The sequence below is a fragment of the Molossus molossus genome, unplaced genomic scaffold (assembly GCF_014108415.1).
Source record: "Molossus molossus isolate mMolMol1 unplaced genomic scaffold, mMolMol1.p scaffold_m16_p_19, whole genome shotgun sequence".
In the NCBI taxonomy this organism is placed as follows: domain Eukaryota; kingdom Metazoa; phylum Chordata; class Mammalia; order Chiroptera; family Molossidae; genus Molossus; species Molossus molossus.
In genome coordinates, this window is record NW_023425354.1 from 24,587,354 (window position 1) to 24,612,093 (window position 24,740).

The 24,740-nt window shown below is 48.8% G+C and overlaps 1 protein-coding gene across 2 annotated transcripts in view; it reads left to right on the forward strand.

Moving 5' to 3' along the window:
- The window catches only part of CA10 (carbonic anhydrase 10), a 460,283-nt gene that overhangs the window by 419,317 nt on the left and 16,226 nt on the right, over positions 1-24,740 (forward strand). For both annotated transcript variants that reach the window (XM_036268332.1, XM_036268331.1), the window contains 2 exons: positions 17,190-17,285; positions 22,926-22,998. In XM_036268332.1, coding sequence (XP_036124225.1) covers positions 17,190-17,285; positions 22,926-22,998 — 169 coding nt within the window. The remainder of the gene's footprint in view (positions 1-17,189; positions 17,286-22,925; positions 22,999-24,740) is intronic.

The window sequence follows — 24,740 nt, forward strand, 5'->3', positions numbered from 1 at the left end:
TCACCCCATGCCCAGTACAGTGCTTGGTGCATGGGAGGCGCAAATAAGTGTTTATTGGAAGAATAGATGAATGAAGACATGGGAGTCAAGTCTCAGGTTTGGGATATTTGTTTTGTTTGGGTTTGATTTGGTTTGGCCTAAACACTGTCAAATGGAGAAAACAGAGGTCACAAACCGGCAGCCAGGAGGGCCAGAAACTGATCTACACACATGTATTCTTCGGCCATGATCCCTGCCTAGCCACCTCTCATCCTTAGAACAACCTGCCTGGCCCCGTAGTCACTCCATTTGCACCCCAGGCTTAAACATCCTGTCCACTGAAACTTGCATTTAAATATTTGGTTTCAATTCAGTGTAATTTAATCGACTTTGATGGAAACTCAGGGGGCAACACCCCATACTCCCCACCCGTGTACATTCGTTTTTGAGAAGAATCACATAACCCTGTCCGTGAAATCTCATTTTTTCCAGATAAAGACTTCAAGGTCTACAAGGGAGTAGGGACTCACTCAACTCTTGTGGCAGAATTGTCCTTTAAAACCCAGTCCCTTTGACTGCCAGCTGGGAGCTCTACTCCTGATCCCCAGCATCAACCCACTGCGGATGGTGTTTGTGGACATTTAATGGCTTTGAAAGTATGTATTTCTAGTCATTGACTATCACACTTCATGCAATTAATGTGTACAAAACCAAGCCTCATTTTATGAACGTTTTATCCAGATTGCTCTGCAGCTTGATTTACGAGAGGACAGAAAGCCCTCCTCTCTTATCTAATAGATGCTGTGTTTATATTTCCATTAATATGAGTTTGAAGAGCACTCATCACGAGTGACCCTTCTGAATTAACAACAACTGAACACAGGGGCTTTAGCAAGCGGTGCGTGAGGATTTGATCTCTCCCTCCTCTGTGATGGTGTGTATGGCCCCTGCAAAAAGCAGATGTGACGGAATAATACACTGTAAAAGTCTTAATAGAGCTACTTGCTTATAGAGTTGGAGTCTCAGAAAAATGAGGGCTGTTACTCCTGGCCCAGTGGTCCCTCTGTTCTGGTCAGAGACCTGGAGTGACAGGTTCTGCCTCTGTAATTTGCCTAATGGAACCTCTGTTATTCCTTCCAGAGGAATCTCACTGTTCTTCAGATGAGTTGTTGTTTTTCTTCTAAAGAGGTCATCCAAGTAGACCCACACCCCAACTACTCCCACCAGAATACCTGTAGAATTATTACAGGAGCCCTTGCATGTTTTGTTCAGTGGTTAGAGCATCAGCCAGTGGACCAAAGGGTCATGGGTTCGATTTCAGGTCAAGGGCAAGTAGGTTGCAGTTTCGATCCCTGGCCCCAGTAGGAGTCGTGCAGGAGGCAACCAGCCAATGTGTCTCTCTCACATCGATGTTTCTTTCTCCCTTCCTCCCTCCCTCCTTTTCACTCTATCTCTATCCTTGGATGAGGATCAACAAAAAAAATTTTTTATTGTTTTAAATAAGATTTATTGGAGTTTCAAAAAGACTGGGTATTGAGTACTCCAATTTTTAGTAAAAAAATAAAAATTATATTTTTATATGATATATAAGTATATACATGGCGTTTCCGTTTAGAAAGGATTTTTATACATGCCTTTGTTCATTCAAGTATTTAAGTGCATGGAATATGCCAGGCTTCGAGCTGCAGGCTGAAAATACAACCGGATGTACATCCGTTATCTTTTCAAATCCTCCCAAAGCCTAGAGGGCACACGTGGTTGGCCTCAGGTGGCAGATCAGGAAACTGAAAGACACTAGGAGATGACCCGAGTTCACACAAAAGCAAGGGACAGCGCCGTCCTCGGAGCTGGAACGTGCGATTCTGAGGCCCTCGGGCCAGTCCGCACCACACAGCTGCTGCTTGTGGGCAGAACAGTTCGGCGTCTACTCTGTTTCTCTGTGACTTGGGCCTGGCTAATTCCAGCACCGACTGCGAAGCGGAGCTAAGAACAGCCTTCTCAGCCAGCCCGTGGCTTGCATCCACTGCAGGGCACCTGTTAGTGTCATTGCCCCTGGATGTTTGACAAATCACATTTCTCTTCCGTTTCTTTATTTACAAATGACTACAGGGGATTAAAAAAACCTTACCTCGTGCTCCCCTGACATGTCTTTCCCATTGCGCTCCGGGTTCCCGCTGCACTGGGGGTGCCAGCCCCTAGTGATGGAGAAAGAAGTGCCCGGAGGCTTTCTCGGCCTGGCACGGACACGCGTGGGTCCCAGTCGTCGCTCGATCCTTGGAGGCTGCCTTCCGTGTCTCCGCAGAGATTAGACCTCAGGTACAGGCATCCCGGGCATCGCGTTGAAGCTCTGGATTTTTTTTCTTTTAAGTACAATTCAAAACTGAAGTCATTTTAACCTGGATAATAAAACAGAAGTAACTTACTGACAGTGTCTAACGAGTCTACGAGATGCATGAAGTAGCCAGTTAAGTCAGAAGAGCCGCCGTGTTCTCCGGTGAAGCAGGAAGTAATTCCGCCACGGTGGGTGTTCACTTGCTGTAGATGTAACTTAAAGGGGTGTCTGTGGTTTTCCTCCCACTTCTTTCAACTAAATCACATTGGAAGAGTTTTTTCCAATGTTGACTTACTCTTGATGCCTGTTATGAACCCGACTTGATCATAATAAAATAAAAAGCAAGATATATAAAATAAATATATAACATATATAAATAAAGTAAAAAAAAACTTTTAACATCAATCGTGTTGTTTTCCATTAAGCTAATATTCACTTAGGCTTCTTGGATATATGATTTCAGAGACATCGGCGTATCCGCCCCTTAAAAGTCTTCTGGAACATGCTTACAACCCCACCTTGACCAGGATTTGGGGGGGGGTAGTAGAAGCAGGGAAAGGGTTCTTGCCTTAAGGAACTGTATAGCATTACACCTCTGCAGTAATTTAGAGCAAAGTGAGCCTTCATTCATACTATTTAAGTGGGCTCTGGAATGACTCATTCAACAAACGTTTACCAAAAGGGACCTGAACATACCAGAACAGCAGTTTTCAGGAAGGATTGTGGGACTAGGAGAGAGGTAGTGTTCTGTACATCCGCTATTTTCATAACATGAACTACAGAGAAAAAAGACTGGAAAAATCTTCTTGGCTGTCCGAAGACAGAGAGAGAAAAATGAGTGATAAGCAGGCCCCGTCCTCAAGAAACGTGATCTCGCAGTGTCCGTGGCCTGGCTCTGTCGTTCTCCGCGGAACTGAGCAAGTCACTCAGCGTCCAGGCCTCTCGCTTCCTTCACCTGAGCCCAGCAGCCAGACGTTTCTAACAGCAGATCCCAGCGGCCAATCCCAGCGGCCACTCCACGAGCGCCTGCTCTGTGCCGGCCACTGCGTCCGAACTCTGCCTCGTCCTGTGTGCACTTCAGCTCATTCATCCGTCTTGGCTCTTTTCATCATCCCAACAAGGCTTTGAGTGTCTGTGTTGGTGTCACCATTTTGCATGTGAAGACACCAAGGCTCAGAGACACTGAATAACCCAGGACGTTTGGCTGCAGGGCCAGTGAATGGTCTTCATCTGCTCCCTTTGCGGGGAGGCGTTTGAGGTCATGGGGATGTAGACGGGAAGGATGAAATTGCAGGGGGGGGGGGCAGGAGCAGGGGAGTCTGGGTGGCAGGAGGCCAGCGGGGCAGAGAATTAATTAAAATCAGCCAAGGTTCATCAAGTGCCCACAGACCTCGTCTTTATTTATTTATTTAAAAAATTTTTTTCTTTATTGATTTTAAAGAGACAGGAAAGGAGAGAGGGAGAGAGATGGAAACATCCATGAGAGAGAACATCATCTGGCCACCTCCTGCACGCCCTCCACTGGGGATCGGGCCCACAACCTGGGCATGTGCCCTGACCGGGAATCGAACCTGCGACCTCTTGGTGCGTGGGTCGACGCTCCACCACAGAGCCACACGGGCCAGGCCAGACCTCATCTTTAGAGCCTGGCAGTGAGCAGCCCCTGCTTAGAAGTCACTCTCGGGAGAACCGGGACCTAGTGGCAGGAGGCATGTCGTGTTCTGTTTTGCAGCAGGATCCTGGGAGGAAAGGTAGACTTTTAGAAACAGCTATTTCAGAATGTTCCAGAAAAAAATTTTTAAAAATCAGGGGACATCCTGATTTAGTAGTTCTTTTTTTTTTTTTTCCTCACCCGAGGACATTTTTCCATTTTTTGTACAGATAGAGTGGGAGGGAGAGAGAGGAAGGGAGAGAGAGAGAGAGAAATATCGATGTGAAAGGGACACATCGAGTGGCTGCCACCCGCACGACCAACCAGGGCCGGGGACAAACTGCAACCAAAGTACGTGCCCTTAGCGGGAATCGAACCCGGGTCTCTCCAGACCGCAGGCCGACGCTCTAACCGCTGAGCCAAACTGGCCAGGGCAGTAGTTCTTGATAAAGCTGTGAGAAACATGTTTGCTTAGAGGAGGGAACTCTGTAGAAGAGTATTGGCATGTGGTTTTGTGACAACCATTTTCAAGTCCAGGCAGCGATAAGGAGGGAATAGGTGCCGTCTTTGTATCATGAAAGGAAAAATAGGGACCATTTGGCATCTGCCTTTTGTATGTGTGGTCCTGTCACCCCATTGATTTCGCTTGCTTGATTGTACCCTGCCTAGTTCCTGACAGACGGTGTGAGGGATCAGCTCATTACATTCCCACCACCACCCTTAGATTCGTCCCCATTTTACAGGTGAAGAGACTAAGGCACTGAGGGTTAGCTGAGCAGCTGGCCCGAGGCTACTTGGACAGAAGAGAGTAGGCTCAGAGCTTTGCCTTTTCCAGTACCATCCTGCCCCCAAACGTACTCCTCGATACTTGTACGAACCCACGCAACTCAATGAAAAGCACCAGGCTCTACAATCCAGGTTTTGTTATCTTCTGGGGGAGGAAATACCATCTTTTACTCTGCTTTTCTAGGTTGCTGTGATAGCTGAACCACATTTGGGGGTCTTCAGTCAATGAAATTATAGGCTCTTATTTATTTTTAGCCACAGTTGTATTCCGTGTCTTAAAGTGCAGGAAGCCATCGGTCACCAGGCGGACCTGTGATAATTGCCAAACCTCTGGGTGAGAATGTGGCGGTTGGTAAACATCCAACTGGGTGCCTCTCTGTAGACCGGGTGTGCTCCTGCACTTAAAGTCAAACTTGTTAATGACTTTCTATAAATAAGTTCTAGCTTATAATTGTTGTTCCAGCAATAGCTGCTGAAATGTGACCTCTCTTCCAACTTAAAACACCTTTTCTTTCCTTTTTACTTTCTTGCGGGAAGAAAACGTGTGTACACATGAAAGCAAAGTGGGCCTGGCTCCCTGTTTGGCTGTGTGACCTGCAAAGAGTTGCTTAACCTCTCTGTGCTTTCCTTTCACGCTTGGCCTATTTCAGGAACCAATGGGGTCATAGGGGTGAGCTCCTCAAGGATATGGAATATGCAGCATTGGTCTCCGGACTCCTGGGGTCTGGCATCCTGGGGCACTTGGGACTTGTGTGTTGACTGGAATTAAACTCATGTGAGTTGAACACGCCTTGAAAGTTTAAAGGGCTATAGAAATGTGAAACGGTAACCACTAGACGAAAGAGAGGTTAATACTTCGATTTTTTTCTACGTATGCTTCTTCCTATCGCTCTAGAACGCGTTCTGGAAAATAATGCCCCTGAAGTTTTTTATTCAGCTCTCAAATTTAAACCAGCAGCGTTGGCCAACCACAGACTGCCACCTGTTTTTGCAAACAAAGTCTTATTGGAACCCAGCCACACCCATTCTTTTATATTTTCCCCGTGGCTGCTTTCACACAGAAGCAGAACGGAGGAGCCGTGGCGGAGACCATACATACAGCCCACAGCTGAGAATGTTTACTGTCCGACCCTTTACAGAAATGTCTGCCGCCTGCTGAGTCGCAGTGTGACCCTCTGAGGATGCCCTGCTCTCTACAAGCTCTGACCTCATCCAGTGCCCAGAACAGACATGTCTGAACAGGACCCGATACATTGGAAAGGTTATGCATAGGGAATGCCTTCCTCAAGTTTCTTTGGGAGAACAGACTCAGTTAGGACCCAGAAGAGGAGGCTGCATCCACCTAACCCCTATTCCTGTAGGAGCTGAAGGCTCTATTCCCTGCTGCTTCTATGATAATTACAGACAACAAAAACAATAATAGCTAATTGTTGAGTGATTACTGCATGCCAGTCTCTGGACTAAAGGCTTTATATAGTCTGTCTCATAAAATCATCCCCACAATTCTATGAGGCAGTTAGTATTATTATTCCTATTTATTGATGAGAGGCCTGCCTTGCCCAAGGGCACCCGTGGTGAAGCCAGGCTTTGCCATTCACGTAGCTCAGCGTGACATTGAGTTTCTGGGTTTCCGTTAGAGATACGCTTTAGGATTACAGGCTTTTCCCTTGCGGCTCAGCCAAGCACCTTGCTCTCCCTCTTGCTCAGGACGTGGCATTTTGTTTTATTATTGACCATCAGTATGGCTTCATTCATTAATTGAACAATTATTTCTCCCTTGCTACTGCTAATATGTTCCAGGTACTGGGCTGGGTGTTGGAGACATCGTGGGGACCAATCAGAAACAGTTTTTTGCTGGATGAAGCTTAGAGTCTAGTGAAAGTAGTGGGCATTACCCAATCACACGATAAATGTTGACATAAAACCATGACGGGCGCTTCCGAGAGGGAAGGCACAGGGTGCCTGAGAGTGGTTGTAGGAATCTCTCTCAAGAGGCGACCCTTGAGCTCAGATCTGAAGGAGTTCGAAAATGAGGGTCAGGCACAGAGGGGGAGGGACGGGTGTTCTAAGCAGAGGGAACAGCATACGCACAGGCTTAGGGAAGGAGGAAGCAAGGTGTGTGAGGGAGGCTGAAAGGAGGTCACGGTGGCCAGAGCACATTGGACACGGAGGCTTGGTTGGAAAGGTCCAGGGTCATGCAAGGCTCAGATTTGGTTGCTGTCTTAAAGGCAATGGGAAGCCACGGAGGTGTTTAAGCAGGGCTAAGGTGGTGGGAGCGTCACTCTGAATGTCGCACGTGGTCCTCTGATACAAGGCTTCGCTTGCTCGAGCTCATTAAGGGGCTTCAGTTAATGGAGCATCACACTGAGAAAGACAAACTAAGGTGTGTACCTCAGGGTCTGCCAACCTGGTCTCCCCGCCGAGGTGTGAAGGCCGAGCGCGCAGCCACCCGTCATGCTCTGGGAGGCACCTCCTACAAAGGGGGGAAAGCTCTGTTTGAGACCTTCACACCAGAGGCTGCTCCCAGCCTAACTGATGACAAGAACAGCGTGCGGTCGACTTGGGAGCATGTCTCCCAAGAAGGTTGGCTCGTTTGGTAAAGATGAGTACTTTCCTTGAAAGCTGAATTACTGGTCACCAAAGACCTATCTTTGTCAGACTCCTCGCTTCAGTTTTGGGACACAGAAGAAGCATTGCATTCGATCCTAAGATAATTCTAGGAATAAACACAATTCTCCATCATCAGAATGGAATCCAGACCCCATAGCTCAGCCTACCAGGCCCTCTGTGGTCTGGTCCTGCCTCCCTGTTTGACTTCAAACTAGTCCACTCTCCCTTGCCTAGTAGTTGCTCAATAAACACTTGTTGAAGGAACGGATGCAGGAATGATTACACGATTGTGGGCAAGACATAGCCCCTCTCTGATCTTACTTTCTTCATTATTAAAAGATGTAGAATTAGGATTCATTCAGCAAACACTTGCCAACATTTTCAAGCCAAGTCCCATGACACACCCCAGGGATATGATGATGGATATCCGTGCCCTTGAGATGTTTATTCAAAAGTAAGTTGGTCCGAAGGTTGTGGGTTATTGTTAAGCTGATTAACTACAAAAGTAGCGATAGACACAAAGGGAAGAGTTTCAGACTTACATGATTTGTGAGTGTGAACTCTATAGGCAGAGGAACTAGGCATAATCCCAGCTCCTAGCACTTCCTTGAGCAAAGAATCACTCCATGGCCCATGACTCAAATGGAGACAATAGCTCTATTTCCTGGAATCTTACGAGAATTTAATGGGGTGGTATTTTTGCTGGTACAAAGAAATGCTCAACAAATGCTGGTGACGATCAACAACAAATGATGATGATGACTGATGTCAACAATGATGTTCAGCGCCCATGTGACCATACCAGCTGTGTTTGGCGTAACACAGCAATTTTCAACCTGTCTTGTTTCACGGCACACACAAACTAATTCCTAAAATTCTATGGCACACCAAAAAAATACATTTTTTGCCAATCCGACAAAAAAATAGGTGTAATTTTTATTCATTCACACCAGACAGCTATTGTTGTGCTGGCTGTTGTCATGTTTTTTATTCGACAGTCTAAGGGAAAAGAGGTCAGTGTCCCTAACTAAATAGTCAGGTGTTGCACGTTTGAAAAATTCTGGCAGCGCCCTGGCCAGTTTGGCTCAGCGGTTAGAGCATCGGCCTGCGGCCCAGAGAGACCCGGGTTCAGTTCCCGCTAAGGGCACGCACCTCGGTTGCAGTTTGTCCCCGGCCCTGGTTGGGTCCTGTGGGTGGCAACCACTCAATGTGTCCCTTTCATGTCGATGTTTCTCTCTCTCTCCCCCTCCCACTCTATCTGAACAAATATGAAAAAGTGTCCTCGGGTGAGGATAAAAAAAACAAATTCTGGCAGCACACCGGTTGAAATCACGGCTTCACGTATTTTCAGGGCACTCGGTACCCAGGCCACGCTGGTTGTCAGATATTTTGAGCTGCGCCCAGGGGAGAGCGCCGTGGGAACAGAGATGCTCACTGACGCTAACGTCAGCGGTTCGTGGAGGATGCCCTGGGCGAGCTAAGCCAGGGCAGCGCTGAAAGGGAAGGAAGGGTAGACAAGGCCTCCTCTGTCTCCACTTGGCCCTCCAAGAGCAGCCAGAAGGATCTTTCTGTTGGTATCTTCCTAAAACCAGTGACTACCTGTTGCGCTTGGAATTAAATCAAAGCTCCTCACCATGGTCTAGAAAGCCCTGCATGAGCTCGTCCCCGCCTTAGGCACCTTCCCCCTTCTTCCCCAGCTGTGTGCAGCTGTGCCTACCTCAGACTCCGTGCTCTCTCCCAGCAGCGCACCTCCCTTCGATCTTCCCAGTCTCCCCAAAACTGACTCCTCGTCGTCATCAGAACTCAGCTCCGATGTACATCTGCAGGGAGGCTTCCCCAACTGCACTGCCTGACGCCCCTCGCCTCATTCTTTCCATTGCTGCCGTCCACTTTGCAAGCCAAAACCGGGCGAGTTTCCTTCGCAGCTCTTGCCACCATCTGAAACTGCCTCTAGGGGGCAAGGACTCCATCAGTCTTGTCCCACCTGGCCTCGGCACCTGGTTGGCCCTCGAGGATTTTTTTGAATGAACGAAGTCCAGGTCCCTGCAAAGGACTGGGGTGAGGCAGGGTGTTCTGGGATGAGCACGCAAGGTTTGAGCTAGTGCCACACAACGGAGCGTCACAGCAGGTCACGGACAACTTGACACAGAGAATGCACCGGGTCACGGCATCCGCCAGTCTGAGCACCGGGAACACCAGTGGTGTCGTATTTCTTCCTCTAAGACAGCCTTTTCTCAGCCTTGCGTTTCCAGGAAACTTCTCTAGGACACCAATCTAAATTAAAATAGAGTCAAGATTACGAAGTAATTTCCAGTAATCCGGTGGCCGTTCCAGCGAGACTAGCAGAGGTCCTCGGGGTGTCTCTTTAATGAACACTGAACTTGGTGTTTCATTAGCATGCCATCATGAGCCCCCGAGTTCGCTCTCGTGTGCGGTTTCAACATTGTCCCTGCAGTCTTAGTTGCCGTGTGCACTTGCTCAGAAGGTCACACATTCACTAATCGATCCTCTATTTCGTGGCCAAACACTCTGATTACCTTGAGTAAGCCCCCCAAGTTGGGGGTCAGTTAAACCACAGCTTAGTGCTTATCTAAATTATTCAACATTCTGACTTTGGGGGTTTGGATTTTAAAATAGTACCTAAGCTGGGAAGAAGTATTCCATGGACATCACATTTAGAACCCTCCTGCCAGTCTGACTCTTCCTAGCATCTTCGTGTGGCTGCTCCCCACCCCAAATGAATGGCAGGACAAGCAGTGACCGCCTTCCCCCAGACCCACCACACCCTTGCACATTGTGAGTGGCTGGCAGGTATTGGACTGGCACCACTGTGCCTGGCTGGGGAGGAAGAGGGCAACAGCCCCAGGCAGCGTGGTTGCCCCCCGACAAAGACCTGGGAGGTGGGTGGAGGGGAAGCTGCTTTTTCCCAGGGAAGCCCTCTGCTCTTGGTGCCTGAACTAGTGCACGTCCTCAGACATCTTTCCCTCTTGCCGTGGATGCCAAGGTTGTAGTCTGGCAGGTGGGAACAAGAAGTCTGGCTGCTGCCAAGCTGCCTCCTGGGTCTCCCGGTGGTCCTGGCTGTTCCGAGGCCCAGGGAGTCCGTTGGTGCCCACTCACCAGCCACACGCACATTCTAAACACTGCCGCGTCCTGTGGGCTGGATGTCTGCCTACAGCCACCACCTGGAAGTACACCCGCCCTCCTCCAGCCTCTCCCTGCTGTCCCGCCCTCTACAGTCCACGCTGACGCTCTCATCCTCGCTCAGAGCCCGGCCACAGCTCCATTCCAGGACTCCTGTGATCTGGACTCAGCCTGCCGGCCAGCGTACACCCCTTAACACAGACAAAGTGTCCTGGAAGAGGGGGAACAGTCAGACAAAGGAGAACTCTGCTCACCAGCCAACAGTATCTGCTGAAACCGCAATTCTCAACCACTATGAACGTGCGTTTGAATCACTACTAATGTGCGTTTGAATCACTACGAACGTGCGTTTGAATCACTACTAATGTGTGTTTGAATCTCTGGGACTTGGTTAAAATGCAGATCTTGGTGCGGGAGGTCTAGGGTCAGGTTCAAGAGTCCGCCTTTCTCACAAGCTCCAGGTGGCGAGGCTGCTGCGGTCCCTGCACGGCACAGGGAGTAGTGACGCCCTGTGTCATCTTCTTCACATCTGATTTGTGTGGGCAGGCGGGGGCTGGTGGGGGATTGCTGCAATCAGAGTAGCTTTATTTTAAGATAATGTTAACTCTATAAAATCACCATTTTTGTAGATCAAAACAGTCAATGTCATATGATTCAACCCAATACAAGAGGCAGCCCATCTGTTACCAGGGAAAAGCGTAGATGGTCTTTCTCTGTTGCTGGTGGGAGTGGGGTTCTTGGGGTACTGCTGGAATAAGCATTTCCAAGGCCCCCACGAGAGGATCGGATGTGGTAGAAGGCTTTATTTTCATGGACTTACATCCCTTTAGTACAGCCAAAAGCAGAGTCAGAGCCCAAAGTTTCTCTTCCATGGTGGAATTAGGTCTAGTGCAGCATCAGGCGCATGGGGGGTCCACATGGCCACGAGCCACGTAGGTGAATGCAGGGGAGCCAAGAGAGCGTGCCCCTGCAACAAGAGTCCCTGGAGTCCCCCAAACACAAGAAAACAAGCTTCTTTTTTTTAGGGGATTAAATATCTCAAATCTTCCCATGCTTGCCATGGCCATGCCTACTCTAGCCAGTGACCTGTTCCCAGGTGTGACTGACAGGCAAGTACCTTCCCCATGTCACCCAGACTTTGCTGAGCCTGCGTCTGTTCTCCCCCTGTCCAGCCCCTTCCCCCAGCGACCTGTGGAGAATAGACCGGTGGCTTCCTGGGGCGTGTTAAACTGCAGCTTCCTGGCAAAGCTGCACAAATGACATGCCTATAATATTTGGCCTTCCCTGTGCGCTTTTCCTGTTATTTATAACGAGGTTAATTACAACGGTGTCACATCAACCAACTCCTAATAGAAACCAATGTTTATGGTATCAGAATCCTAGCCAGCTTACCTTGGAACAAAGAGGAGGCAAGACTTCAGATCAGACTTCTAATGTGTTAGCTTGAGCTTAGAGGCGAGCGCACCTCACCCCTCTACTTGTCAGCCCCTTTCTCACCGACCCTGGCTCCTACTAGTGTGGGGCACCTGGGAGACGTCTTCCTGCCTTTTTCAGTCTTGTAAGTTGGAGAGAAGGGTCACTCCACTGGATCGCCTTCTACTTCCTACTCTCCGAGGCGTGGTTCTCAGAACATGCTGAAATTTCAAGGCAGGCCTGGAAGCACCGGCACATCCCCAGGGGTCTTCAGAGGTCACCTGGTGGGAAGATCTCAGCAGATGGCAGGATGTGTTTTGATTCTCACTGAGACGCTTACTCGATACTGAAGGGGGGTGTGGCAGGGCCCCCCCCAGCTCCTGGTTCTTTCACATGGCAACACTTCTCCACCTGCAGAGCCCTGGCTGTGCGTGTGGGCTGGAGGAAGGGAAGGAGGGAGGGAGCCAACTGATGAGCATGGGTCTACTAAACCTGCCTGGCCTGAGCCCTGCACAGGCAGAACATTTCACCAGCCCCTGCCTGTGGTTGCCCTTCTGATGGCAGAGCAGCTGCTGCATAACCATCTGCCACCATTGGCAAAACTCACAAGAAGTGAAAAGGCAATAAGCAAATGAGATATTTCAAGAGCAGCGGTATCATGTGCTCCTTCCGTGAGCTGCTGTACTGACTCGAGATGTTCGGGATAGCCTCAGGTTCAAGGTCCCGTCCATCTGAGTGGGCACTGATGGGATGTTGATGCTTATTGATCATGTTGCACTGGCTGTCCCCTCCAGCTGCCTTCTAGCTGGAGAGCATTTAACAAATACCAGTTCCCTGTCCCCACCCCCAAGTCCATTCAGAATTGGAGGGACGGGCATAGGTAGGTTTTAAAAGCACCCAGGTGATCTGGATGCACAGTGAAGGTTACAAACCACTGTCTTTGAAGTGGTTTTTTTCCAAAGATCAAGGAAAAGCACTGTATTGATCATTGACTTTTGTTAACTTCTAAAACATCGCCTTCTTTTTTTAATGCAATACGGGATATTGTTAAGAGTGAACATTCTCTTATACGTTCCGTCACAAATCACTCTTGCATTCACTGTCTCATTGGGTTCTCAAATCAGCCGGTGGAAAATGCTAACACCCTTACAGGAAGATAAATGCTGGGCTTGCTGTAACATTGTTGACAAGAGACAAAAAAGTGGAAAGCAACCTGAAAGCTAGTGAGAGACGGTTAAATACCTCAGGGGCTTTCATGCAGTAGAGACTTCTACAGCTGTTGGAAAGGCTTCGGGGGATCTGAGCCCATTGACTTAGAAAGATAGTCGCAAACTATTTTTAAATTAAAAAAAAACAAATTCAGAGTCAGGATTATACATGATTACATTTCCATTGTTGTTTTTTTCTCACTTTTTTATTTTTGACAACTTTATTGAGATGCTTTGACATGTAAAACATTGTATATATTTATGGTATAGAACGTGATGTTTTGGTATGTGTATACATCGTGACAAAATAGCCATACTCAAGATAAATAATACATCCATCACCTCCCCATAGTTGCCATTTGCATGTGTGTGTTGAGAAGATTTAAGATTTATTCTCTTAACAACTTTCAAGTACACAATACAGTACTGTTAACTATGGTCACCATGCAGTATATTAGATCCCCAGAACTCGTTCATCATGCGTAATTAAACTTTGTACCCTTTGACCAACATCTCATTTCTCCCTCCCCCAAAACCTGACAACCACCATTCTATTCTCCGCTTCTGTGAGTTTTGACTATTTTATATTATAAGCAAGATCATACATATTTCTCTTTCTGTGCCTGGCTTATTTCACTTAGCATATTGTTGCAAATGGCAGGATCTTCTTTTTTAAGGCTGAATAACATTCTATTATATATGTTCTTTATCTAGTCATTCATCAGTGACACGTTGTTTCCATATCTTGGCTATTATTATGAATAATGCTGTCGTGAACATGGAAGTTCAAATATCTCTTTCAGATCTGGATTTCCTTTGGATATATACCCAGAAGCAGGAATCTGGATCATATGGTAGTTCTATATTGACTTTCCTGAGGGAACACCATACAGTTTTCCATAATAGTTGTACCAGTTTACACTCCCACCAACAGTGTACAAGAGTTCCCTTTTCTCCACATCCTCACCACTTGTTATCTATTGTCTTCTTTGGAATAGCCCATTTTAACAGGTGTGAGGTGCTATCTCCTTGTGGCTTTGATTTGCATTTCCCTGACGATTAGTGATGTTGAACACCTGTTCATGTTCCTACTGGCCATTTGTGTGTCTTAGTAATTGTTCATATTCGTGGCCCATTTTTCAATCTAGCTATTTACCTTTTTGCTATGGAGTTGTATGAATTCCTTATATATATTCCTTGGATATTAACCCCTTATCAGATGTATGGTTTGCAAATATTTTGTCACGTTCTGTAGGTTGCCTTTTCACTTTTTATTGTTTTCCTTTGCTGTGCAGTTTACTTTGATGTAAGCCCACGTATCTATATTTTTGTTTCTGTTGCCCGTGCCTTGGTGTCATGACCAAAAAATCATTGTCAAAACCAATGTCAAGAAACTTTTCCCTGTGTTTTTCTTCTAATAATTTTATAATTTCAGATATTATGTGTAAGTCTTTAATCCATTTTGAGTTGATTTTGTATACGGTGTGAGATAAGGGTCCAGTTTCATTCTTCTGCATGTGGCTATCCAGTGTTCCCAACATCAATTATTGAAGAGACAGACTATCCTTTCCTGTTGTGTGTTCTTGGTACTCTTGGCAAAGATTCGTTGACTATAAATGTGTAAATTTATTTCTGGGCTCTGTATTCTGTTCCATTGGTCTATACATCTGTTTTTATGCCAGCACCACACTGTTTTGATCACTATAGTTTTGTGATATATTTCAGAAGCAGGAAATGTGATGCCCCCTGCTTAGTTCTTGATGCTCAAGAATGCTTTGGTTATTCGGGGTCTTTGGTAGTACCACATAAACATTAGGATAGTTTTTTTTTTTATTATTTCTGTAAAGAATGGCATTGGAAATTTGATAGGAATGGCATTGTAGGCCACTTTGAGTTGTATGGACATTTTAACAGTATTAATTCTTACAATCCATGAACATGGGTTGTCTTTTTATTTATCTGTGTCTTCTTTAGTTTCTTTCATCAGTGTATAAGTCTTCACTTTTTTGGTTAAGTGTTTCTAAGTATTTTTTTCCTTTTGTCACTATCATAAATGGGATTGTTTTCTTAATTTTTCTTTTCAGATAATTCATTGTTAGCATATAGCAATGCTACCAACTTTTGTATGTTGATTTTTGAATCCTGCAACATTACGGAATTCATTTATTAGTTCCAAGTTTTTGGTTGTTGTTGAGTCTTCCACATATATGACTATATCAGCTGCAAACAAAGACCATTTTACTTTTTTCTTTCCAATTTGGATGCTTTTTATTTCATTTTCTGGTCTCATTTCTCTGGCTAGGACTTCCAGTACTTTGGTGAATAAAAGTGGCAACTGTGGGCATCCTTGCCTTGTACTGGATCTTGGAGGAAACGTTTTCAGTTCTTCCCCATTGATTATGATCATAGCTGTGGATTTCTCAGGTATTGTCATTATTGTGTTGAGATAAGTTTCTTCTGTGCCTTTTTAAAACAATTTTATCATGAATGGTGAATTATGTCAAATGCTTTTTTGAATTTATTAGAGGTGATCATGTATTTTTGTCTTTCATTCTGTTCATATGGTGAATCACATCATTTTGTATATATTGAGCCATCTTTGCATCCCAGGAATAAGTCCCATTGGTGAGGATGCATAATCCCTTTAATGTGCTGTTGAACTTGATTTGCTAGTATTGTAATGAAGATTGTTGTGTCTGTGTTCATTAGGGATATTGGCCTGTAGTTTTCTTTTCTTGAAGTGTCTTATCTGGCTCTGGTATCAGGGTGATGCTGGCCTCATAAAATGAGTTTGGAAGGATTCCTTCTTTTTCTCTTTCTTTGGAAGACTTCAGGGAGGATTGGTATGAATTCTTCCTTGAATGTCTGATAAAAGTCACCTGTGGAGCTATCTGGTCCAGCTTGTCTTTACTGGGAGGTTTTGTGGGGTTTTTTATTATTATTGTTACTTCAATTTCCATATTTGTGTTCATTTGTTCAGGTTTCTATTTTTTCCCTTGATTCAATCCTGGTAGTTTATACATTTCTAGGAATTTACTCATATATCTTTAAGCCCTACATGGTTAGTGTGTGTGAGATTTAGAAGCGCAAAAAAAAAAAAAAAAAACTGGGAAAATAAATTCTAAATTGTTAATAATCGTATTGTTCGGGCTAAGATTAGACAGAGGTGGGGAGGGGACTATCACTTTGTCCCCTCGCTGTTTTTTATTTTGTTACAAAAATTATGCTTCCATACTGTTTAAAAACCCGTGTTAACACCGTAGCCGAATCCCAGGAGAGAATCACACTCTTCTTCAGGGGGAATGATTGAGCCCCACTGAGGTGGAGTAGCAGTTGTGGGGCTCAGAATTGCTGGGGCATCCGTGTGGCTATTGACGTATGCTTATTTCACAATTTTTTTAAAGAAAACATTTTTTAAAAAATAGGCAACAGAGGGAAAACCTGTTTTAGTGGCACACAGCTCCAGGGTGCCTCTGGTCCCCACAGGCCTCTGCACAAGGTCTCAGCAGGCACATTGCCGATGCTCACGGAAGGAGGCAGACATTGAGCCCCGCACAATGGGACCCAATGGGACGAGCGGGGCAGGCTGGCGCGTCGGGAGCCCACGCCCTCGGCTCTGTCTCCATCAGGACCTGACAGTGCCCGGCAACCGCCCAGCAGCCTGAGGAGGATCTACGGGCTCAGTGGCAGCTGCTGGTGCAGCACGTCCGCCCCGCAGGGCAGCTCTGCTCCTGATCTAGACAATTCGCTTTACACACCCTTCAGGGGCCGCGTCCTGAGATGGAGCCGGAGCCAGATGGAGCCAGAGCCAGATGGGCACTGAGCTTCAGAAAGGCATGTTACCAGGAAACATTTGCAAATGTGCGTGGGTATATTTGTATATGTGTGTGCGTGTACATGAATTTTACATGCACACACGCATCTCCTTGAAACCGCTTCAATTGCAAGGTCGCCTTTCCCGTTGTTTTACCATGTACTTGACAGTTTCCCCGGATGCCGGGTGGACACGCTGTGCCTCACACCTCTCAGTGCTGGGTCGCTGTTCTCACCAGTGTCTCCCTCCCTGCAGGCGCAGCTCATCCACTATAACCACGAGTTGTACACAAATGTCACCGAAGCTGCAAAGAGCCCGAACGGATTGGTGGTCGTTTCTATATTTATAAAAGTAAGTGTCTTGCATTCCTTTCTTCTTCTCCTCTTGTCATTCCCACCCCAATCAGGGTATCCGTTTGCAGGCCTGTCGGGTCTTAGGATTCACAGGAAGAGCGGCGGCGTGTGTGACCAGGAAAAGCTGCAGGATGATTTCACACCCATGAGATGTATGAAGAGTGAGGTCCCTCTCAGTGAGATGCAGACATGATGGGCTTTGTTTCACATGGTCAGGGCCTGAGGACTCAGGCAGCTTCTGTCCTAGGAAAAAAAAGGTGCTGATCCAGGTACCACCTTATGCAGAAAAATCAGAAGGATGTAACAGTGGGGGAAGGGACGGCTCACTGATACCCCACAGGTAAAGCCCTGCCCATCCCTTAGAAAACTGAGACACAGGGAAATGTGAGATGTCCCTCCCTCCCAGCACTGCGCGAAACAGCTCCCCCCAGCTTCTTCGGGGGGGGCTCTGCGATCCTCTTGCCCCTCTCTCCCTCGTAAGCATCCCCGGGGAGAATTAAGCAAAGATCACCAGTGCTGACTTTATGACACTCTCGAGAGGCTCAGCATCTTCCCAGCCGTCGACAACAACAAATCTCTAACCGAGTCCGTTCTGATTTGTTAAAAAGGTGATTGCCGTTCACATTTCTGACAGATGGAGAGAGAAACATGTTTTACAAATTTAAAGAAAGAAAGAAGAAAAGACATGTCTTTTCATTTGTGGGGGGCGGAGAGAAAAAAAGCAATGGAGGCATTTCCAGAAGTTGGCGGTCACGGTACTGACCCCTTGGGAAGTGTTGGCCAGACCGTTAGAGGAGGCGCCCCAGTCTGAACTTGGAGTGTGATGCAGATGGTCAATAGAAATCCGCATGTGCCCTCTGGGGTTTGAACAGGGTTCTGGTGATGACATCATCACTGCTCAGAAGCAGGGGTGTGGGGGCGTCCGTGCTCCCTGAAAGCATCCCCCTTTGCCACAGGCACTGCGCCTGCCTGGCCATCCCTCCCAGGACTCCGTGAGTCCCCTGACCCCTCTCTCTCACTTGGGTCAGGTCCGGTCTCTCCGTGGCCCAGGCAGAACTGTACACTGGGCAAGGGCATTTGTGACTTGTTGCTGCCCCTGGCCACCAACCCCAACCTCCTCTCGCTGGTCACTAGCAACGACAGGAAGGGCTTTGGGCCGGGGGCACATATTTTTAGGCCATCATAACACCAAAGAAATCGGTCCCGCTGGTCTCGGTCCTGCATCTCACAGACCTCACGGATTCCCGGGCCAGGCACAAAGCGGTGTGCTGTGCGTGTATTTGTGTGGCTTAACCCTGATTCGCCTGCGGGGTGGGCGCTGATGTCCCAATCCTGCAGATGAGGAAGATGCTCGACTCCAGCATGCCACCCAAGTCCACGCGGCTCGCGACAGCCCCTCTGGGCCGGGAGCCCAGGTCTTCTTCACTGTGATGCCAACGACCTTGTTCACACTGTCCGTCTCCCCGAGAGCACTGGGGGAAGGCGACAGAGATGAAGAAGACAGAAAACGCCATTTGAAAACATCTGCTCCCCCCCATGCCCTCCACAAGCACAGGGCAGTGTCTGTCCCTCAGCCAGCCCGTGACGACAGTGACGACCAAGTGGTGCACCCACGCCCGCCACACTCGCTCTGTGCCCGCAGAGATGTCACGGGATTGCGTCCCACGCCCGGGTGCTCCCCTCCCGCGTGGCTTTCCCAGTGGCGGGACTTCCACGCAGGCTGCCCAGCAACTGCTGCCCTTCGTGGGTGCCTCGGCCTCGCCTCGCTTTGTTCAACGCTCCTGGGTCAGTGGATGGCACCTGGAAGCGCAGGCCCGTCACAGCTGACAGGGTGCTGGACACGCTGGGACGTCGGCCTCCTCCACAGCCCACTGCTGGCACAGGTCCTGGCTTCTCCCTGCGGGTGTGGGGGGCACCTCTGCCCAGACCCTGAGGTTAGCGAACCGGTAGCACTAACTCCCGCATCTTCCCGGGCCAGTTTGGCCCTCCGGGGGCTCCCGTTCTTCCCCTGAGCAAGCCTGAAGCTTTCTGGCTAGATCTCAAAAGAAGCCACAGCCTTCCTATCATGTCCAATATAATCAACGTCCAGATGTTCCATGGAGAGTTATCCCAGCTGTGACTTGTCCTTCACACACCCCAAAACACCGACTGAGCGTGGGACAGGGGCCGGGCCCGGGCAGGCACTGGAGCGCAGAATGATGAACAGTCTCTGGGGCGCACAGCCTCTGCGTGGCCTCCCCCCCTGCCCTCCCGGCCGGCCCTTCCCAGCTCCCTGCAGGGTGGGCGGGACCGCACGACAGGCCCCCACATCTAGGTCAGTGGAGCTGGAGATGTCACCCTGGCCACAAGCCGAGCCGCAGAAGGGTTGGAGTCGTCGGCTGAAAAGAAGAGACTTGTTTATCTGTGGGCTTTACGTATCCTTCCCTTGACCACGGGAGCTGAGATCTGGCTGCAATCGCTACTCAATCACACACCATTAACTTCCCACTTAAGCTCACTTATACCAAGTACATATTTTATCCTCTCGCCCACGCAGCCAACACACTGGAGCCCACAAATCATCTGTGTGCACTTTGGAAAGTTTTCAGTTGTTTTTAATCAGCTCAAAAGGGTGCAGTCCCAATGTTAGCACTGCCCAGACGCGCCGGGTACCAGGGGCCCAGGGCACCGATGGCGGGCCCTGCGGATCCCTTACCTGCCACAGCAGTGTGTTTGGGCTCTTCTTTCACAGGTCACAGCAGGGCACACAGGTGGCTTCAGGCGAAGTAGTAGCTGGGTTTGGCGCTGAAGCTTCTGGGCGACAGCAGTGTTTGATTTGAGGCTGCCCTCTGTCTGTGGGTGGGCTTGCACACACTCCACTGAGCGGTGTCGCTCACCCGGCTCCCCTCGAGGTGTCTCCACCAACACACCCCGGAAACTGGGGGAAAGGGGAGACAGAGGGCGGGAAAATAAACAGTCTGCGCTGTTTCCAAACTAAGAATTAACCTGTTGTTTATCTAATAATAATAATCATCTGCTGCAATTTTTCCAACCCTCAGAATAAATCAGATTTAAAACACTGATGTGTCACAGTATTCAATTAGTAGCTGAGGCGCAAATTACAGAGCAGAGCCGAGCCGAGCGAGCTAGGAGAGAAACGGCGAGGGTGAACAGTGGTACCCCGGGCAAAGCTGAGGAAAAGGGGGGTCTAAGAAGGCAGTGTCCACAGTTGTGTGGGGACACATCGCAGTCTCCAAATGGTGGTCTCCTGGATTAAGCTCCTTGAACCTTGGCTTTTTCTCCCAAAGAAGGAATTTGGAGAGCTAAGGGCATGGGCATAAATTGGGAACTGATCCCTGGACATCTGGCACTATGTTTGGTCTGTAATGGGTACTCAGTGAACATCTATTGGGCGGATGGATGCATGGATGATTGAATGGCATGGTCCATGATATATTTGATTTATGCAATAAACAGCAATTATAGAATAAGGTTCTCTATTGCCCTTAGAGATTTATTTTCATCTTTGGATACCTCTGTTCTATACTCTTTCTCTCTCTCTCTCTACCTGGATCATTATCCCCATCCTAACATGTCCCTGCCTACCCCTTGCTTAAAACCTTTTGATGGCTCCCCATCTCTACAGAATAAAGTTTACACGCCCTAGCGTGGCTTCCAGAGCCTGGCATGAGCTCGGTCCTGCCACCCCTCTACCCTCACCACCCGTCCTTCCCCCACACTCTCAGCTCCTGCCCCCCTGAAGTGCGTGCCTGAGCAGGGCTGGTGCTCCTGTATGAACAAATCCTCGTACGTAACATTCCTCCTTACCCTCCTCGTTTCCACGCTCTGCCAACGAAGCTTCGTCCATGTCCACCCATCCTTCAAGACTCAGCTTCATCCATGTCCACCCATCCTTCAAGGCTCGGCTTCGTCCATGTCCACCCATCCTTCAAGGCTCAGCTTGGTCCATGTCCACCCATCCTTCAAGGCTCAGCTTGGTCCATGTCCACCCATCCTTCAAGGCTCAGCTTGGTCCATGTCCACCCATCCTTCAAGGCTCAGCTTCGTCTATGTCCACCCACCCTTCAAGGCTCAGCTTCGTCCATGTCCACCCATCCTTCAAGGCTCAGCTTCGTCCATGTCCACCCATCCTTCAAGACTCAGCTTCATCCATGTCCACCCATCCTTCAAGGCTCAGCTTCGTCCATGTCCACCCATCCTTCAAGGCTCAGCTTGGTCCATGTCCACCCATCCTTCAAGGCTCAGCTTCGTCCATGTGCACCCATCCTTCAAGGCTCAGCTTCGTCCATGTCCACCCATCCTTCAAGGCTCAGCTTCGTCCATGTGCACCCATCCTTCAAGGCTCAGCTTCGTCCACGTCCACCCATCCTTCAAGGCTCAGCTTCGTCCATGTCCACCCACCCTTCAAGGCTCAGCTTCGTCCATGTCCACCCATCCTTCAAGGCTCAGCTTCGTCCATGTGCACCCATCCTTCAAGGCTCAGCTTCGTCTATGTCCACCCATCCTTCAAGGCTCAGCTTCGTCCACGTCCACCCATCCTTCAAGGCTCAGCTTCATCCACGTCCACCCATCCTTCAAGGCTCAGCTTGGTCCATGTCCACCCATCCTTCAAGGCTCAGCTTCGTCCATGTGCACCCATCCTTCAAGGCTCAGCTTCGTCCATGTCCACCCATCCTTCAAGGCTCAGCTTCGTCCATGTCCACCCATCCTTCAAGGCTCAGCTTCGTCCACGTCCACCCACCCTTCAAGGCTCAGCTTCGTCCATGTCCACCCATCCTTCAAGGCTCAGCTTGGTCCATGTCCACCCATCCTTCAAGGCTCAGCTTGGTCCATGTCCACCCATCCTTCAAGGCTCAGCTTGGTCCATGTCCACCCATCCTTCAAGGCTCAGCTTCGTCTATGTCCACCCACCCTTCAAGGCTCAGCTTCGTCCATGTCCACCCATCCTTCAAGGCTCAGCTTCATCCATGTCCACCCATCCTTCAAGGCTCAGCTTCGTCCATGTCCACCCACCCTTCAAGGCTCAGCTTCATCCATGTCCACCCATCCTTCAAGGCCCAGCTTGGTCCATGTCCACCCATCCTTCAAGGCTCGGCTTCGTCCATGTCCACCCATCCTTCAAGGCTTGGCTTCGTCCATGTCCACCCACCCTTCAAGACTCAGCTTCGTCCACGTCCACCCACCCTTCAAGGTTCGGCTTCGTCCATGTGCACCCATCCTTCAAGGTTCGGCTTCGTCCATGTGCACCCATCCTTCAAGGCTCGGCTTCGTCCATGTCCACCCATCCTTCAAGGCTCCGCTTCGTCCATGTCCACCCATCCTTCAAGGCTCAGCTCAGGCCTGAGTTCCCCAGCTTCCCCAGGTGTATGGTCCTCGTCTAATATTATCTCACCTGTGACTCTATGCTAGCACTTTTCATACTACATTATGGCCATTTAACGACTTGCCTGTCTTCTTTCTCTAGACTGGGGTTTCTGGAGAACGGGGTCTCTGTATTTTATCTCTCTGTTTTCAGCCATGATCGTGTTCGGCATGCGGTAGGCACTCATGAAATATGAATGAGCAGGTGAATTCATGGAGGCAGTGTTTATCCTGGGATAGCACTACCCAGTCATTAACATTTTCTTTTCTCCCCTAGGTTTCTGATTCATCAAACCCATTTCTTAATCGAATGCTCAACAGAGATACGATCACAAGAATAACATATAAAAGTAAGTTTGGTTCGATTTCTTACACAACTCTTCTATGAAGGTTAGTTCTGTCTGAAGGCAGAAAGCCAGAACCGATGATCTCCAAGGGCCCTTCCAGCTTCGCGATCCTTTAACTCTGTAGAAAGTCACTCTGGAGAGTCAGGGTTGGCTGAGAAGCAGCTTGTTTCAGACAGAAGTCCCCGGAGAGTCTTTGTCATCCCCGCCTGTCTAAGGCAATAATGATCACGATGAAGGTGGTCGTTGTTATCCCATGGGTCGGTAGTGAACTGGGCGCTCTGTTAGCTGACACGCTCCACCATGGCAGCTAGCCATGTTTGGAGTCTGCCAGTTCTGTGAAGGGAAAAGCATTCGCCAGGTAGTTTGCATCCAACCTGAGCACTTACAGAGCCCGCCGGAGGGGCCGAGTGTCCCTCTCCGTGTCGCCGGGTCTCCGTTCAGTTGGAGGCAAGGTGGCTTCTTTCTCCACCCTCATGTATGACTCACTGATCTGGAGGACGCCGCCCAGTTTCCTTGGGTTTCCAGGGTGTTTTATCCCCAGACTCTAAGCAGAAAAGAGAGAACGGCACAACACTGAAAGGAGAAGAGGAAGAAGGTGCTACGGCCGTCCACAGAAATCCCAGAAGTCGCGGGATGTGGGAAGCTTGTGTGAAATAGCACATGCCAAGAGATGATGCGGCATTCAAGGCCTGGCTTTGTCCTTAAGCAAGGAGCTTTCTTGTTTTGACTCTGTTTCCTCATCTGTCAAGTGGAGAAGTTGAATTTCAGGTACCTGGGGTCCTTCTAGGATGCTGACTCAAGAAATAGGTAAATAGCCCGGCCAGTGTGGCTCAGTGATTGAGCATCCACCCATGCACCAAGAGGTCGCCGGTTCGATTCCTGGTCAGGACACATGCCCAGATTGTGGGCCAAATCCCCAGTGGGGGGCATGCAGGAGGCGGCCAATCGATGTTCTCTCTCATTGATGTTTCTATCTCTCCCTCTCCCTAAATACAATTAAAAAAATTTTTTTTTAAGAAATAGGTAAACAATGATTTTCACAAAGGTTAAAGGCAGCGCGCGGTGTAACACGCCACCTCCCCTTGGCGTGTCCTCCAGCAACGAGGAGCTCGGCTGTGCCTGCTGCTTTGTTTCCCGTGGCGATGTGGCAGACACAGAGCGAACGCTTGCAGGTCTCCCCTGCACGGCTGGAGGGAGAGTGTGGAGAACCCTTCCTCGTTCATGGATCCACTCATTCAGCAAACATCTCCTGCGCACCTGCCCCCTGACAGGACCGGGCAAGCCTCCTGCATCCGAAGATGGGCCAGGCACCAGCCCTCCCCACAGGGGCTCACTGCCATGAGGGTGACGGGGTGGGGGGCAAGGGAGGGCGATGAATGCACCTGGAGAAGCACACTCCACCTGGACAGACGTCCCCTGGAAGAGTGAATGGAGTCGTCTCCAGAGCCGTCCTGCCCCGCCCCATCGGTACTCTGTGGAGTCCTCTCTCAGACGTCTCAGCCACGGGAGATGGTTCGGCCTCACGTGCAAATAGCACATTTGATAACTGCCCATAAACGACTGTTATTAGTCTTTTAACTTTTTTTATTAAAAAAGCATGAAAATTAAATAAAATGTTTTTAAATCATCTTGAATTTGCAGTTCAGAGACCGTGAAAAGCCGTGAAATCGCACGTTAAGCCCCAGCACACAGTCTGACAGATTGCGCAGTCAATCATTAGCGGGACACCCCCCACCACCCGCACA